Source organism: Molossus molossus, unplaced genomic scaffold, assembly GCF_014108415.1.
Source record: "Molossus molossus isolate mMolMol1 unplaced genomic scaffold, mMolMol1.p scaffold_m16_p_10, whole genome shotgun sequence".
Taxonomy (NCBI): Eukaryota; Metazoa; Chordata; class Mammalia; order Chiroptera; family Molossidae; genus Molossus; species Molossus molossus.
The window spans coordinates 67,480,032-67,498,690 of record NW_023425345.1 but is presented as its reverse complement, the minus strand read 5'-3'; the positions used below and the strand labels follow the sequence as shown (position 1 = coordinate 67,498,690).

The 18,659-nt window shown below is 45.7% G+C and overlaps 1 protein-coding gene across 1 annotated transcript in view; it reads left to right on the top strand.

Moving 5' to 3' along the window:
- Window positions 1-18,204, top strand: part of TBC1D30 (TBC1 domain family member 30) — an 80,009-nt gene extending 61,805 nt beyond the window's left edge. Inside the window, exons 10-13 of the mRNA XM_036252210.1 lie at window positions 8,895-9,007; window positions 10,573-10,712; window positions 13,324-13,530; window positions 17,089-18,204. Coding sequence (XP_036108103.1) covers window positions 8,895-9,007; window positions 10,573-10,712; window positions 13,324-13,530; window positions 17,089-17,852 — 1,224 coding nt within the window. The 3' untranslated portion in view covers window positions 17,853-18,204. The remainder of the gene's footprint in view (window positions 1-8,894; window positions 9,008-10,572; window positions 10,713-13,323; window positions 13,531-17,088) is intronic.
- Window positions 18,205-18,659: the final 455 nt, after the last annotated feature.

Below are 18,659 nucleotides of genomic sequence, written 5' to 3'. Positions count from 1 at the left end.
CATTTAGTTTTTCAATTGTCTGAGAGTCTATATATAATTTGATAAGAATCTTAACTCTGTCACAAGAGGAAGGAAGACATGAAAATGGATATTTATTGTAGTTTTCATTCAAACTCGTTGCTTAAAACTCATGAGGTGTGATACAAAAACAAATTAAGAAAACAAACAACAACAACAACAAAATCCAAATCACCAGATGCTTATTGTTAATCTTATTCTTAGCTTTCTATAGGGGAGACTCGTAGGATGAAGTCATTTATTTTTGGGGAGGAGTTATTGAGGATACAAAGATGATTGTAATCAACATTTCGGTTTGTTTTGCCCACGTTTTCAACTCATGTTATATGTGAATCATAAATTTCGATATCAGAGACTTGAAGGGTTTTGTTGTTTTCTGGCTTGTTACTCTATCTCAATATACTTACCAAGGCATTCAAGTCGGCAGTGGGTATGGAAGAGAGCAGACTTGCTAACACTCTGTCTGCCAGTAGTTCTGTAAAATAGTTTCACCTTCATTCCGATGCTCTGGCCCTTTTCTTCCTTGTTCTTTCTCTTGCCCACTGACCAACTGTGGGTCTTCCCAAGGATGTCCTTGGGCCTTGCTCACTTCCTGCTCTGTGTTTTTCCCTCCTTTTTCTTGTTCTCAGTGTTTACTACTTTTTATGTTGGGTGCCATGCCTGAGGTCATTTTTGGGTGTTGGTGCCAGTCAGCAGGTTAGAAAACAAACACAAGCCCCGACTAGGGATGAAGTGTGGCGCTTCCATTCCTCTCTCACGTCCTGTACCCCAGCCCCTTCGTAGAATTCCTGATGTTTAGCAGGCAGTCACCTGATTTGTGCAGAATATTGCCCACTTGATATAACTTCCCTGAGCATTCATATTTTTTCGTTTAACTTTTCTTTGCATCTTCATCTCTCTCCTTCCTTCCTGTTTGTCTCAGAGGAGGAAGTATTCTGACCCTGACATCTTTGCTTGATTTCAGCTCTTCTCACGTTGCCATGGCTTCATCACTCATCCTCTCTCTTGGAGGAAAGTACCCTTTACTGAGCATCACTCTGTGTGCCAGGTCCTTGCTTGTTCCCACAGAACCTCCCGATTCATAGGCTCAAAGCAGGACACCGAGTTACCATCTCGTCTCCCTTCCTCATGAATCTTATGTGGCTACTCGCTTCCTAGAGAACAAAGCACGGATTTCTCAGCTTAGCCAGTGCTTCTGACTCTGTCAGTAACCTACCTTTTCAGCTCTAGTTCCTGTGCCTCCCTTTTGTAGCCTTGACCTATTCTAGTCAAGTCAGACTGTCTTCAGCGCCCCCAGAGAGGCCTGCGGATATGCCTCCTCTGGACCTTTGCTCTCTCTGCTCTCTCTTTCTCTTCTGCCTTCACATGTTCAAGGCCCACCTCCTTTTGAAAGTCCAGATGCCATCTCCTTTGAAGCACTCTCTGATGGTGTCAACTGACATCAAGTCCCATTTCTTTGAATCGCCACAGCATTTTCTTTGTGCCTCTCTTGTGAGCACTCACCCGTACCTTGAGTTGAGATTATAACTTTTTTCCTCAGTGGGATTTTAAGTTCCTTGCGGACAGGGACTGTGCTCTGCTCATAATACATAGCACTTTGCCTTTTCCTAGAGGTGCACAACACATTTATTAATTCTTTAAGCAAACATCTCCTGCAAGTCTGTGCTCAATTTTCCGCTGTCTCTTTTTCAGTCAATGTTTGCTGAAATGAGCAGCGTTCCTAGATGATGTCCCTCCTTCCAGATGCCCTGTGCTCTGATGCAGTGAGCATTTTGCTGCCAGAGTAATTAATAGTATGCACTTGCTGCTTTGGCTGCTTCATTGTTAATCACAAAACTTCAGTGGTTCCTTGTTGTTAACTGTAGTAAATAAAATGTTTCAGCCTTGTTTCCAAGGTTCTGTATTAACTTCTGTAAATATTTATTGAACATCTCTATATGTCAAAAGTCTTCCTTGAGCCAAGCCCGTGTGTCTCAGTGGATCAAACATCATCCCATGGACTGAGAGGTCCTGGTTCGATTCCCAGTCAGGGCACATGCCTGGGTTGCAGGCTTGATCCACAGTAGGGGGCGTGCAGGAGGCAGCCAATCGATGCTTCTCTCTCACATTGATGTTTCTATCTCTACCTTCCTCTCTCTCTAAAAATCAATTAAAACATACGTTAAAAAAAAAGTCTTCTTTGAGGGAATTAATGTCTGACTTCCTTTTTGAAGACCAATAGCAGTCGGTCAGGCTCTGTGTGTGCGTTTGCATGCGCGGGTGTGCATGTGCGCATGCACAGGGGTGCACACACATGCAGGTGTGTGCGTGTGTGTGTCGGAGGCAGCGGTGTGGAGCAGAGGCGGTTCCCGGCGGAGGGGCGGGGGAGCGGAAGTGTGGCAGTGGAAACCTGCGTGGTGTGTGAAGGGGACTGCACGGAGCTGGCATTCGGGGGTGGGGTATAGGAAACCACAGCCCGTGGTGAGGAGCGTGGCCTTATCTTTTAGGTCGGTGGTTGTGAAGTGTGCTTGCTGGCGTTCGAGGGCTTCTCTGGAGCCTTTGGAAAGGGAAAAAGAAGAGCTGTGGACCTGAGAGGTTTGAAGGAGAGGAGGGGAACGGTCCGAGTTGTTTCTTACGTAGACTACACGGGCAGCTCTGTGAAGGGGACCTGACGGGATCCAGTTTGATAGCAGGAGGCCTGTGAGGAGCAGGGAAGGGTAGAAAAGACGGGATAGAGACAGTACTTAGAAGGGAAGGTTGATAGGATTTGGCCACAGAAAATGGATATGATGTGATGGAGGAAGAAATTGGAGGGACAAGGGCGGGCAGCCCACTCATTTCTGGCTGAGGAAGAGGAGGGTGAGTTTATCAGGGGAGGAAGATGAGTCAGCTTTCAGATGGGCTGCACTGGAGGTGCACTTTGGCTGCCCCGTTACTCACCTGTCCAGAGGTGGTCCCCACTGCTGCACAGCCGCGCCCGTTACACCGGTCAGCGCTCTTCCCCCAGCCCGGCAGGCCGTGCCCGTTCCTGTGCGCGCTGTGCTCCCTCTGACGCCGCCTGAGAGAGTCCTGCCCACCCGCCTGGGTCCTGCTCAGTCTCTCCTCCCCTCCCACACAGCCTCTGTTACCTCAGCCCTAATTAATGAAGGTTCTCCACACTCCTTCAGTATTTAAGATCGCCAACAATTGATTTATTGCTATTAGAGATTACTTCATATTGTTTGGTATATTTCAGTTGTGTTAATCTTATTTCTCTAATGAAGTATCAAGTTCCTTAATGATGGGGCTTCATATTACTCTGTATCTCCATAACATCTAGTGTAGTTCTAAGAATACGCCTGGTTGCTCCATGAATATACAGAATCAGAGAACATTAGAACTTGAGGCAGTGGTTTTCAAATTTTACTGAGTATAAGAAACATCTCAGGCCTGGCCAGCGTGGCTCAGTGGTTGAGCGTCGACCCATGCACCAAGAGGTCGCCAGTTCGATTCCCGGTCAGGGCACATGCCCAGGCTGTGGGCCAAATCCCCAGTGGGGGGCATGCAGGAGGCAGCCATTGATGTTCTCTCTTATCGATGTTTCTATCTCTCTCACCCTCTTCCTTCCTCTCTCTTTAAAACCAATAAAGAAAAAAAAAGAAACATCTCAGGAGTGCATTGAGAATCAGGCATTTGCTTCATGGGTGGTTCTGATGCAGATAGCTTTTAAGAAATACTTAAGAGAAACTCTGGCTTAAGAGAAGCATTAAGATCAACTAACTGATTCTGCCATTTTACAGAGAGGAGGGCCAGCATCTTGCCAGTTCTTAGGTTGTGTAGTGGCAGACCTCGGACTGGGACCCGAGACCCTGACTCCTGACCGGTGATACTTCCCACTATCCTACATGTTGCTTACGCATTATTCAAGAGATGTCTTTCTAAAGCCGAAATCCTCCTTAGAAGAATAAGGCAACACTTTATTTCACTTAAAGTTCAAACACTGCCAGAATGAATGAATAAATGAGATTTGTTGAGATACACCTGTCGTCTTTGTCCTCTAGGAATTTCCAACCTTAGGTGTTAGGCGAGAAGAGAACCACCTCATTACCCTGCTTTAAGAGACTCCTGGGGGAAACATGTAGGCTGTGGCTTATTAGATTCCCTTTTAGTAACATTTTTTTTCTGCCAAAGAAAACATCTGGGTGATGATAAACAGCCTAATTTTATACAACTTATGTTTTCATGTTTCTTATAAAGGCATGTCAATAATGGAAAAGAAATAGAATTTCTTTTCAGTGGTGCCTAAATATAAAAGTTTATGTAAATGTGTGTGGGTAGTTTGGATAGTAAATAGACTTGTTGGTTTTCCCTGGCATCATGGATTTTTAAGGAGAGAAATGCTGGATGTCATTTCAAGCCACTCCGTTTCTGTGCTCACTCTTTAAAATCATTAACTCCTTGGCTGTGATCCAGCCAGGTGCACCTCTGTCTGTCCGCAGGCCTGCGATGGGTCCGGGCGGAAAGCGAGGAGTGGAAGGGTCTCCTGGGTTGGTCTTCCCCACCTCTTTCAGTTCTCAGTGCCAGACACCCCATAATCTGATTCTCCCCTCTGTAAATCACATCACTCCTATTTTTTTAGTGATGGCTATTTGAACAATTTGATAGTGTTAGAACAGGAGATTGGGGGAAGGCCAGTGACATAGCGTACCTGATTTCAGTATGACTCCCGACAAAGCCTCCTGAAGTCTTCGAGGGCAATATAAAGAAAAGTGAGTTAGATGTAATTATTAGGAGGGTTTGTAGGTGCCTGGAAAAACCGAAGCCAAAGTGCTTATCAGTAATCGACTGTTTCCTGGGGCAGCTCTCATGCAGCACAAGACGGGATATGGCTTTGGACTGGTGACTATTTTCCATCAGTGATGGTGTGGAAATGACAAGGATGTGGATGCTTGTTCAATAGAAAGATACTGTTTGATTAATTAGCGCTGTCAAAGATCGAAACCGTCTGCCTGCAAACCAGTGCGTGCTGGAAGTGTGTGAGCGCGCCGTTGGACCATCTGCGGGAGGGAACTCCTGCGTGGGAGGAGGGTGGGACTAAATGATGTCTACATTCTTTCCTCACCCGGACGTTCTGTTAGTGCAGCATATGTGGGCTCCAAGATGATGAGTACAACTTCTTTGTTGGAATTGGTTGTAAATCCCTGACTTACAGAGTTGGCAACCCAGAGCTACTCTGAGCACTGTGTATTGTGCCAGGGAGCTTATGTTCATGGGGTCAACCTGCCTTCAGACGCCTGAGACCTTCCAGTGAGGGAATATGAGGGAAGAAGGACTTGAAACTTTTGCAGGCATGCTGATTTCTTTAAAAAAAAATTTTTTTTTCCCCTTTATTGATTTTAGAGAGAGAGGAATGGAGAGGGAGAGAGAGACAGAAACATCGATGAGAGAGAACATCGACTGGCCTCCTCCGGCATGCCCCACTGGGGATCAGGCCCCCAAACTGGGCATGTGTCCTGACTGGGAATCGAACCGGTTGACATTCAACCACTGAGCCACACTGGCTGGACCAGGCACGCTGATTTCATCTTTGAAGGGCTAACAGAAAGTAGAGGACAGAGAAAGGAAAGCCAAACATAGAACATGCAAGCTCAGCAGAGCCGGTTTCTGTTCTTTTGGTCAGATGCATTTTGCGGAGCGGTCTTTGAAGGCACTTAGTAGGAACCCAGGCCATCTACCCTGAGGCAGGGTGGGACGGAGTAGGGGCAGAATGTATGTTTACTCCTTTTTTTACAAACTTCCTTCATGAGGCTGGACAGGGAATTCTGATATCTTTTAGTAAAACTGGCAAAAATAAAACACAGTGAACCTTCACTAATTGTCTTCAGTGAGACATCTTCATTTGGAAGGAATTTTGAAATTTCTAGCATTAATGATTTCATCTTGTAAGCTTGACTCCAGATGGCGTGGGTTTCTCAGAGGTCTGAACCAAGTTTCTAAATTCTTAAGGAAGAAAGGTCCCGTGAGTGAGGGGCAGGCTGACTCCTGGCCCCGCGGTGGGACATTGGTGTGTGGCGGTCAGAGGCTGATGCTGCTCGGCTGAGGCCCAAGTGGGGGTGCCATGCTCTGGACCTAAAGTTGGGGTGCTGAGGAGAGGATTTCACATCTCTCCTTTTCCCTCAAAGGGTATATGGAGCTAAGACTGGTCATAGGGACAAGGAGGAGAGAATTCTGCATTGGCAATAAGGCAGCTTCGTGGGTGATGAGCTGTTGGCAACCTTTGTGGGGTCAAAGACTGTGAGAGTTCACTCTGACTGTGTTATGAATGAAATTATGTGAAGTTTTTCAGTCATACAGACATGTATTAAAAATAATATAACAAAACTCACATACCCACTATGACTGGCTTATTTCATTTAGCATAATGTTCTCCAGGTCCTCAGTGGGTTCTTTATTTGAAAAGGGTTCAATTAGTTGGAGCCTCATCTCATGCACCAAAAGGCTTCGGGTTCAATCTCCAGTCGGGGCAAGTTCTGGAGGCAACTGATGATGTTTCTCTCACATCGATGGTTCTGTTTCCACCCCCCTCTCTCCTTCCGCCCCTTTCCCTCCCTCTCTCTCTCTCTTCCTCTCTCTCTCTCTCAACTTCCCAACTACCCAACTTCAGAAATAAAACATTAACAACACAGTTGAACACCCTCATATGCTTCTCTCTGATCTCACCACCATTTCCCCTCCCCTCTCCTTTTCAAGGTAATCCAGTTTCACACCCTTAATTTTTCAGGTGAGGGAAACGAGGCCCAGAACGGCCAATCTCAGACTCGTGGGAACCACAGAATACTTTCTGCTGCCTTCCCTGGAGGAACCATTCACTGTTAGTAAATTTGTACAGCCTTTTGGGCAAAATCAAATACGCAGTGTAGCTCAGGCCGGCTTGGCTCAGCGGTTAGCATTGGCCCGTGGACTGAAGGGTGCTTGATTCCCGGTCAAGGATGTCCCTGGGTTCCGGGTTCAGTCCCCCGCCCTGGTCGGGGTTGTGCAGGAGGCAGCCAATCGATGAGTCTCTCTCACGTCCATGTTTCTCTCCCTCTGTCTCCCTCCCTTCCTTCCTTCCGCTCTATCTAAAATCAATGGAAAAGTATCCTTGGGTGAGAATAAAAAAAAAAAAAAGTAATGTATAAAACGGCTTAGAGGTGACTTTTGGGGGCCCTATAAACTGTGTAGCTTTGCATAGTAGGAATGCAGAATCAAGGGAAAGGAATTTTAGCCAACACTTACTTGTTTAGAGTCTTGGGATGGTATCGTAAGATATAAGTGGATCCTTTATGTCTGAGGACAGTCAGAGAGGTACAGGCTGTTTGGAATCAAATTGCACTGGACTGACTGGTGGCTTGGGGCTATAAAGGAACACAGCAGCACAACCAGGCCAGTTTCAGAGCCCTCCTTTTCCACTGTGCAAACAGTAGGTGTCTCCGCTGAGCCTTCAGAAAAACTGCTGCTGAAATGTAAAACCCGCCCTGGCCGGTGTTGCTCAGTGGTTAGAGCGTCTGCCCGCAGATCAGCGTGAAATGAAAAATGCCACTTTAAAGTATTTCTCTAGAACACATCAGGATATTTGAAAAGCTTCCTGGGAGAAATGAAAGTTAGTGTAATTAATGTACATTTTTGGGTGAATAAGAATCTTAAGAATTGAATAAGTAACGTAATTAAAGTTTTGGAGCAATTACATTTTAATAAAATTAAGAGACCAAATAAGATTACTTTCCTCCTGCTGATAGAACAACATATAATTTTGAAATGCTAGAGGAAGTACAGGTGTTTTTCTCATCTTTATTTATAGATTTTGAACAGTCTGTGCTTTACACCACCACTTTAAAAAGAGATAACTAAGGATTTCCACCTAGACTCATTCACAGATATTGGCAAAGGTGGTGTCTTTGGAGAAAGCATGCAGTCGATCACAAGATCGTCCCCTGGACTTAATTTTATCCAGCAGGCTGACATTACATGTCTATAAAAATCATCAAACAAAGCTTTGAAAAATAAGCCTACATATGAAGAACATTGATGGGTTCTTTTCTTTTTATTATTTTGTTTTTTCCATCACCATTTATCCCCTCTGCCTTCTTCCACCTTCCCCACCCCTGCAATCACGCTGTGGTCCGAGTCCAGGAGTTCTTTCTCTCTTTTTTATCTCAATCCCGCCCCCCACTCCCCCAGCCAGCGTGTCTGCCTGCTCTCTGTCTATGAGTCTGTCTCTGTTTTGCTTGTTAGTTCAGTTTGTTCCTTAGATTCCACATGTGAGTGAGATCATATGGTACTTGTCTTTCTCTGACTGGCTTGTTTCATTTAGCATAATGTTCTCCAGGTCCTCAGTGGGTTCTTTATTAAAAAAGGGTTCAGTTAGTTGGAGCCTCATCCCATGCACCAAAAGGTTTCGGGTTCAATCTCCAGTCGGGGCAAGTTCTGGAGGCAACTGATGATGTTTCTCTCACATCAATGGTTCTGTCTCCACCCCCCTCTTTCCTTCCATCTCTTTCTTTCTCTCCCTCTCCCTCTCCCCTCCTTCCTCTCTCAAATCAGTAAACATACCCTTGGGTGATAATTAAAAAAAAAAAAAGGTAAGAGAACTGTGGCTTTCTGAATTCACCCAACCTGAACCTAGCAGAAGGCAGTCAGACTGCCCGGTTGGCCTGCCCTTGCTCACCAGTTGGAATGCCCAGCGGGTAGATTTGAGAACTAACTCTCTGTTGTGTTTATCTTTTGTCTTTCTCTAAAGCGGATATGGACATAGGATCTTTCCACTCTCTGTAAGAAGCAGTATTTTCCTTTTCACATTCAAACTCTAATGTCTTCCTAGGACTGATAGAGTTATGTAAGGCTTGCGTTTCAGGCTTGGTGCTCTCGCTTGTGTGTTCCAGACTGTGTACTCGATGGCTCCCTTCCCTTTCCCACAACTGGCAGAGCTCAGGGAAAAGTACACGTACAACATCACGCCCTTCCCAGCTGCAGTGAAGCCCGCCGCCATGTCTGGGTAAGGGCTTTCTTTTCCTTCTTGTTTTCTCGGTAGAAGACTCAATACCTTAATTTGTTATTGTTACTAAATAGTTGTTAAGCCTTAGAAATATATTCAAAGTAGTTTGGTCCTTAAAATCTGAATGTTTTTAAGGTTTTGATTTAAATTCAAGAGAGGGATTTTTAAAAGGGTACTTTCCAAGGAAGATTAGAATGTGAACTGAAAGGACATTTAGCAACCCCATAACTTACTTAAAAAGGTCAAATATTTAAAGTCTCCATAATTAAAATGGTATAGAACTGGTACATGATGAGACAGATGAGCTGATTTAAAATACTATAAAGACCATAAATGGACAAATACACAGGAATATAGTATATGGAAACTTGGCATATCAAATCAATAGTGAAAAGATACGTTATTTAGTAAATGGTGCTGGACCAATGAGACCTAACCTGGAAAGAAGTAAATTTAGGGCCTTTCTTCACATCATACAACAGGATACATTTCATACAGCTCAGAGGGTTAAACTGGGAAAAAGGAAATAATAAGATTTGCGGAAGACAATGTGGACACATGTCTTTGGTTCTTTGGAATTGGGAAGGCCTTAGTAACTGACTCAAAATTTAAAAAAATAAATAAAGGAAAAAATTAAGTACTTTTAAAAATAATTTTCTGTATGACTAAAGTCAAAATAGAACCTCCATAAGCAGAACCAAAAATATTCATGGAAAAATATTTGTAATTGATATCTCTCATATAGTTCCTAGAAATTAATACAAAATGACCACCCAGCTGACAAATGAAAGATTGGGACTAGATAGTTTACATCAAAGGCAGCAGCAGCACTTGTACCAAGAGAAATGTAGCCCATGACCAGATTGGGATTCTGTTGTTTTTCACCTGTCAGATTAACAAGAATTCACAAGGCTGATGTGCATGCTCCTGATAGGAACACAGGCACATTGCAGACGAGAGGTCAGTTACTGCAGGACTTGGGGCAGGCAGCTTGGCAGTATTTGTCAAAAATCGTTATGCTTGACCCAACTTCGACCTTTAGGAATTATCCCACAAATATATTTGTACACATGCAAAACACAGGATGCCTAAGGTCATTTATTGCAGCATTGTTTATAGCGGTATTGAAACCACTCAAGTGTGCACTGCTAGTGTCTGGTCCCTTAACACGCCCACACACATATACTCCAGTGCAGCTGTGAAACATGGACGAGGGAGCTCTTTGTACGAATGTGGAGAGATTTCTTAGGTGAGTAAAAGCAAGGTGCAGAAGAGGATGTATATAATATGCTGATATTTATGTAAAAAGAGGAGAAAAATGAGACTGTGTAGTCATATTTGCTTATCCATGCATAGAGAAACTAAAGAATAAGTAAGAAGCTAGCAGCAGTGGCCACCTATGGGAATTAGGTGGAACAGCTGGGCAGAAGATGGAAAGGGATGAGAGAGAGACTTTTTATATATGTAAATTATATATGTCATTTAAACCACATGACTGTGTTACTTTTTTTTTTTAAATGCCACTATTTTCTTTGAATATTTCTTTTTCTTTTATGCTTTCCAAGTCGACATGGTAAGATCAGAGACAGCGATGAAGAGAATGACCCAGATGATGAAGATGCTGTTGCTAATGCTGTGGGGTGTCTCGGGCCTTTCAGTGGGCTCCTGGCACCCGAACTGCAGAAGTACCAAAAGCACATTAAAGGTAAAGGCGCCTGTCTGTTTCAGTGATCGCAGCGTGTTGGTTCACTATAGCAGGAGTATTATCATTGTGTCCTATAAATGCCTACTGTTTCCTGAACTGGTTACCCCTATTGAAGGTCTTTATAAAAAGTATTTTCTCTGTTACTTTGTCATTTAGTAGGACCTCTGTGTTATGTGTTGCATGCATAATATATATTTCTTCTTTTTTTTTTTTTAATGGTGCCTTTGCCCCATATTCATCTGATTCAAGTTGGTACGCTCGGTTCCTTCGCAGAGCCTGGATATAATAATGCTTACTGCACTCTGTGTTGAATTGAATTCACTCTACACTGACTTATCTTCCACTGTAGACATACCCTCTCAATCTAAAACATTATGGTGGCCTCTACTTGAATTTTTGTGACAAGAAACTCATTATCTTATGGAGATTCCCTCCACTTAGCCCATGGTTTCTAGTTGCAAAGAGATAACCTCTACCTACCAGTTCTATTAGTAGTTCATCCCTTTGGAAAAAAAGAGTCTACTCCATCTTCGACTGGACAGGTCTTCAGATCTTTGAGGATATTCATGTCCCTGAAAGCTTTCTCTGTGGCCCAAGTTCAGAAGTTCTTTAAGCATTTCTCATAAGATATGACTTTCAGAACTTGTAGTAGTATTCTCTGAATTCACTTCTAAATGTCCTGCAGTGGTAGTGCCCCTTTTAAATTGCGGTACTCTGAGCGGAACGGCATGCTATTATGTAGTTTTGTCCTTGTGCAGAACAGACTTCCTGTGCTCTAAACAGTGTCAGTAGTGAGCTCTTTTGAAGCAGTTTGTGGTTCTCTCAGTCCGTTCTTTCCCATCTTGACTGGCAGCTCTTCCTTGAGGATATTTATTCTGCATCTTCTGGTCTGACGTCCCTTCTCCTCGCTAAAAGGGGACAGAAACAAGACAGATGTCAGATCCTTTGCATTCTCTCTGTCCTCTGCTAACTTTACCACCTTCTCAAAGTCGTGGGACTATCTTCTCATTTTCGTTCTTCTTGCTTAGCAGTTTTCTTCTTCATCATTATCTTTTTCTTCATTTCCCTCCTCTTCTTCCTCTTCATCATTGTCTTCTGCATCATCTTCATCTTTTTGGTAGTGCTAGTTTTGAGTATTTTCCGTAAGCCTTAGCCTGTTTTGAGTTTTAACCTGTTTCATGGTTTGGGTTCACACTCTTGTGTGTGTATGTCCTTGGTATATGCTTTCCTCTGATCTTTTTAAAAGGCTTTTACAAATGTGAACCCAGCAAGAGCCCTGTTGATTGCATAATGCCTGCCACCTCCCTCTTGTTGCCTGGATTTCAGCTTTTGGTTTCTAGCCATGGGATCAATGTGAATTTTAACGCGAACATTTTTGGATCTGCATTTCTGAAGTCTGGGACTACGTACCATTCCCTGCCTTGTTTTTCTTTCTATGAAGGTCTGTGCTCTGGGATGACATGATCACTTTCTCCTGTTTCATCATTCGTCTTTTTTTTTGGTTTTACTCCAGTTCAGATGTGCAGGTCCCCTTTTCATTGTCTTCTCCTTGCACAGTGAAAAAAGAAGCAAACTTATCAGACGTTTAGTTTTCTGAATGACTCTGTCAATGGATAGTAGGATGGTCAAAATCCCCGTTAATCTTTTCTTTTGGCAGGTGCCCAGGCCCAGGGAGCCTCGGTCTGCCCCCCTTTGCCTGTGCAGCCCGTGAGCGTCCTTTCTTGCCGTACTTGGTTCTCTGAGATGTAGTCCCAGTTTTATTCAAGGGACAAATCTGCTAGCTGTAGGTGTCACAGGAACAGAAACCACATCAGACATAACACACATAGTGTGTGGTCAGGAAGTGGTTGTTAAACAAATAGAACCATTCATTTCTATTGGTAGAGTGATTCGAAGTCTTAATAATTTCATAGAATGTGTTGCTATTTTTAATTTAACAACTCACTAACTCACTTATTTTTTTTTTAAATCTTCACCTGAGGATATGTTTTATTAATTTTAGAGAGAGGGAAGGAGGGAGGGAGGGAGGGACAGAGAGAGAGAAACAGAGATGTGAGAGAAACATCAATTGGTTGTCTCTTGTACACACCCCGACCGGGGACTGAATCCACAACCTAGGTATGTGCCCTGCTCAGGAATCAAACCTACAGCCTTTTGATGTGCAGGGTGAACTCCAACCAACTGAGCCACACCAGCCAGGGTGAGAAACTCACTTTTAATGACTGAACGCTACCAACTATCAACCCCTTTTAAACTCCCTGCATTTATGTGGAAATCTGTGCAATGGCTTGGCATCTGGAGTTATATTTTTCTAAGGACATTTTAGAAAATAACAGTGATTTTTATCTGGAGACAATTGATCTTATGTCTATATAATAAACAAAGTGGTACTAAAATCAGACCCGCAACTAGGCTAATAAGAAAATGCAGAAGTACCTTCAGAACCAAATTAAAACAAGCACTAGACAAATTCTAGTGCACATTTGTGTGTGTGTGGTTTAGGGTTATCTGGAGGTGATGACACTACTCCCGGTTATAGTGGATCAAGTCCCCTCTCATCCCATTCCCCTCCGCTGACACAATCTCCTTGTCCCTCTCCCCACGAGTACAGAGCCCAGTGAGGAGCAGAGTCTGAGATCTAATAACATTGCGGAGCTGAGTCCGGGAGCGATCAATTCCTGTCGAAGTGAGTACCACGCCGCTTTCAACAGCATGATGATGGAACGCATGACCACGGACATCAACGCGCTGAAGCGGCAGTACTCTCGGATTAAAAGGAAGCAGCAGCAGCAGGTCCATCAGGTGTATATCAGAGCAGGTAATGGGATTCTCTGAATCAACTCAACTCGTTGTTAGCCGGTGGAGGGAAGGACACATGTTCCGGGGTGGCCTCGGGATGGCTGCTCACTGCAGCTCGGCATCCACAAACGCAGCTGGCACGAGGTGATGGCATACTTAGCATCTCACTTTTAATTTTATTTCATCAGGCTCTGAAGAAGAAAAAGACCATGGGTTCTCGTAGGTCCCAAGGACCAGGCAGTTGATGGTACTGAACACACCATTGCTGTGTGTGCTTGTGGGGAGGTTTACGAATGACTAGACCATCGCGCAATCCTTGGACTGGAGACATGTTGGAGTCTTGGCCTCCGAAATTGCACGCATTTGAAAATAAAATGTAGCGATCTGTGTGCTAGTATAATTAAGCTGTCCACTGGTCATTTAGGAGGTACTGGAACAGATGTGATCTGAGGACAAGGAAAGGCCACCCTGGGCCTCGGACGGGCCGCAGGGTCCAGGCGCTCCGCTGACAAGCGCACAATTGTAATGCGGTTGGAAATGCCCTTTTCCAAGGATTGTTAAGCTTCTTTTTTCTTTTTAATTCTAAAAATCCCAGGGAACAGTCTGCTTTGTTGTTTAATATATGCTGATTTTAGAATTGGTTTGTCTTGTTCTAAGTGAAATTCTAATGAAAATGATACAGGTCCAGAATTTACCAAGATATAAATATGACGTGTTTAAAGGATTGTGAGCATGTGACTACCTTGCACAAAAATTGAATTTACTTTCCACTTACGGAGGGCAGGTGACTTCTTGAAGATTCGTGGTGTTTTTTTTTTTTTTTATTAATTAAAATTTTTCTTTTTATTTAGAGAGAGAGGAAGGGAGAGATAGAAACATTGATGAGAGAGAGGTACATTGATCGGCTGCCTCCTGCACGCCCCCTATTGGGGATCAAATCCACAACCTGGGCATGTGCCCTGACCAGGAATTGAACCAGGACCTCTCAGTCCATGAGATGTTGCTCAGTCCACTAAGTGACACTGCCTGGGCTAAAGTTTCGTTCTTTATCCTGAATCATAAAGAAAGCAACCACAGCCCTGGCCGGTTTGGCTCAGTGGTTGGAGCGTCGGCCCGCGGACCAGAGAGTCCCAGGTTTGGTATCTGCTAAGGGCACGTACCTTGGTTGCAGTTTGTCCCCGGCCCAGTTGGGGTCATGTGGGTGGTGACCAGTCTATGTATCTCTCTCACATTGATGTTTCTTTCCCTGTCTTTTCCTCTCTCTCTCTCCTGCTCTAACTGAAGATAAATGCAAAAATGTCCTCGGGTGAGGATGAAAAAAAAAAAAAAAAAAGAAAGCAATCACAAAAGAAACTAACAGTTATAGTATTGCAATTTTCAAAGCATTGGCACATACAAGCCCTCATTTTGTCCTCAGAGCAAATCTATGAGGAAGGCAAGGACAGGTATTCTTATATCCTTTTAAAAGACAAAGAAGCGGTGATTCAGGAAGGTTTAGGATTGTCCAGGATTATATTACTATAGTGAGTGTCAGGCCAGGGCTAGAATCCCTGTGTTCTGATGCTCTGTATAGTCCTTTCAACTGCACTGGATACATCTTTGGGTGAGATAGTGAACAATCACCACGGAGTACCAACTCAGCCCAGCGCCGCGTTCTCCATTCAGGGGTCAGCAAACTATGGTCTGCAGGCCACACCCTGCGTGCTGCCTGTTTTTGTAATTAAAGTTTAATTGGAAAACAGGCATGACCATTGCTCACATATTGTCTAAGACTGATTTTACACTACAGAGGTTAACATATTTATAATCCGGCCCTTTACAGTAAAAGTTTGTGAGCCTCTATTCTTGATCACAGTTTATTTGGCTCTTTTTAGGGAGAGGTTGTTGCTCAAAGGCGAAGGTCTAGAGCATGGCTTCTCAAACTTCCTGCGCGTAGGAATCACCTGGGCGCCCGTTAAAAGGAAGAGTGTGCTTCATTCGGTGTGGGTGGGCGGAGGTTTCGCATGTCCACAGCTATTAGGTGAGGCCAGTGCTGCGGTGGGGCACACATCCAGTGGGAAGGTTTTAGAGGTGGTGTAGGACAGGATTAGCAGCACTGGTGGAGATCGAACTTGAGCTAGAAGCCAAGGCCACAGCTACTGAGACTTTGGCAAGGAAGGTGATTGAGGTACCAGCTCCCTCGGCTGTGGAGGGCAGGAAGTGGAGGTCTTTCAGGCCTGATAGCTTCTGTTTTCATTGAGAAATTGGAGGAAAAGTTGTTTTCTGGGGAGTCAGTTGGGGGCTGGGTGGGAGCTTAGTCCGTAGAAAGGAGTGGGAGGGAGAGGGAAAGACAGAGATTGTTCAGCAGCTTTGGGGACCTAGCAGAATAGGAAGTTATGAATTCAGAGGGCTGTCAGCCCACATGGCCGCGTGATGGTTCCCCCGCAGCCTGTAGCAGCTCCCTTTTGGGAAAGAGAATGTGATTGTGGATCAGGGGTTGGGCTTTGCCAGGCTTCTGTGACGGAGGGGGAGGGATGCCTGGGCTGTGGGGTTGTGGGTGAGGCCCAGTCTGAGTGACCAGCCGTGCAGCCCTCAAAGCAGGGGTGTCAATGGGCCAAAGAGAGACAGGAGCTATGAGAGCCTGGGAGCTAGAAGAGTCAAAGAGAAGAATGTCAGAGTTGAATGTTTCCCATGCCAGGTAGATCTGGGTGACAAGGTTTAGGATGGAACTGAGGAGGTGGAGGAACTATGAGGATGGGTCACTCGGACAGTGAGGTCACCAACGGAAGGGGTGGGACGTGGGTGGAGAGACAGTGGTCAGCGTTTTCATGGAAGATTGGGGTGTGGCCGGAGTCGATGACAGCAGGAGAGAAGTGTGGGGGAGCTCAGCCAGATGATGTGGTCGTCAGAAGGAAGGCCGTTCACCAGAGGACCGAACCTTTGCCCCACCACTTGCTGCTGCTGTCTCCGGGGCCACGTGTGTGGAAGCTGCATGGGATAGGGGCCCTGTCGTGGCTGCGGGAGGACAGCGTTCCTGTCAACAGTCCTCCTGCAGAACAAAGCGGCGTGATTTCATTTTCCGCTTGCTTTCAAAGTCCATTCAGGACACAGTGGTTTTCATACCTTGGACCAGACATTGGATCGCCGGGATTTCACTGAATTTTTACCAGCTTCTCATCACTTGCTCATCCTGCTGCCTCGCATTCATCACATGCAGTGTGTCCTCTCTCTCCTCTCGGAGGCCAGCCGCTGATCTTCCGCATGGCCATAGTCTTTGACTGTTTTTAAAAAGTCTTCAAGTTTTCTGGATAGAAGACCTCTGAGGTTGCTTCTCAGTGACACAATCTCCCCCCAAAATTATTAGGGCTCCAGTTTGTCATGAGAATCATAGTCTCTGTTCCTTTTTGCATCCTCAGCCCCTTGTCTCCTCCTCTTCGAAGAGGGGGAACAGGCACCCCAGGCTCTCCGTCTGAATTCAGTTTCTGCTGCCTTCAGTCACATGACTGCCAGCACCTGGGACACAGTGGGAAGGGTCCGGGGACAATGACTCCTGCTATGTGAGGGTACATGTCACACAACCTTTCCATGTTTCTTTCAGACAAAGGACCAGTGACCAGCATTCTCCAGTCTCAGGTCAACAACTCCCCAGTGATAAACCACCTGCTCTTAGGAAAGAGGATGAAGGTGCCAAGCAGAGCTGCCAAGAGCGCCGCCGCGCAGGTCCCGGGTCACGCCGGAGGCAAAGCGTCTCCTGTCCCCTACGAAGACCTCAGGACGAAGCTCAACTCTCCGTGGCGAACCCACATCCGCGTCCACAAAAAGAACATGACAAGGACCAAGAGCCAGCCGGGCTGCGGGGACACCGTCGGGCTGATCGAAGAGCAGAGCGAGGGCGGCAGGGCGCAGAGCCTGGGGGTGGCGGAGGCGCGGTACCCCGGCCGCGCAGGCGGCAGTGCCGGGGGCAGCGCGGGGAGGACCATCGAAGGCCAGTCTCCGGAGCCCGTGTTCGGAGATGCCGATGTGTCTGCGGTCCAGGCGAAGTTACAAGCCTTGGAACTGAACCAAAGGGAGGCCGCTGCTGACGCCGAGCCCCAGGGGCACCCGCCCTGCCAGTGGCAGTTCCCAGAGCAGCCCGACGCACCCGGGGAGAACGGAGCCGCCAGCACAGCGCCCCACGGCAGCCACCCCAAAACGCCCATCTTCAGCCCCTTTCCCAGCGTCAAGCCGCTGCGGAAGTCGGCCACGGCCAGGAATTTGGGGCTCTATGGCCCCACAGAAAGAACCCCGGCCGTGCACTTCCCGCACATGAGCAGGAGCTTCAGCAAACCCGGCGGTGGGAACAGTAGCACTAAGAAACGGTGATTCCCAGACATTTTGTATCGAGCTTCACCTTTTCGTGGTGGTAACGAGGCTTCCAGCTAAATGGCTCCAAAAGGGTTTCTGCTGTCCAGAGAACGTGAAGAGATTGGTGCAGAGATGAGCTGCAGCCGTAAGAATGGGAAATGGGTGTTTTATGAAGGGAGCTAGATCAGGGATGTTCTCCTATCTGCCAATAGCTGGTCCATGGATCCTTGTGGCAAAATAAATATTGTGGTTTCAGAATGTGGAGTTTCTCCAGTTTTCATTGTCAGCTCTTTCGAAAAGACTATGTATCTAGACTGTTAGCCCTTTCTTCATTTTGTTCCGAGGGCCTTCAGGGTCCCCAAACCTCCCAGTCCTGGTGTTATTCATACTCAAGCATGCACCGCTAGCTTGCCAGAACAGAAACTGTAAAAATAAAGTAAGTTTCTTAGTTGCAAAACACTTCCTGATTTCCCTCTTCATGTCCTATTGGGGGAATGTTTGTATATGTGATTTTTCCTTCAGTAGTTTCTTTCAGCCAGCCTCAGCTTGTTTTTTATTCTTATGCTAAAGCGTAGGAGAAAACCCTAGAAAGCCTCCCCCCCACTTTCTGTTTCTACCTGCAAAATGAAGAAAACCTTTATCTGTTGAAATTGAGGTCAGTCACTAACTTAAAGATCTCATGCGGAGAACACAAATGGGACATAATGGGATATGCACTCAGCAACCGCTTGGAACAGCTTGGTAATTCCATGAAACGCTCCCCAAAGTTCATTTTCTCCTCTTAAGGAGCCCTGTGGCCCTCCACGGAGGGGCATGCTGGGCCTG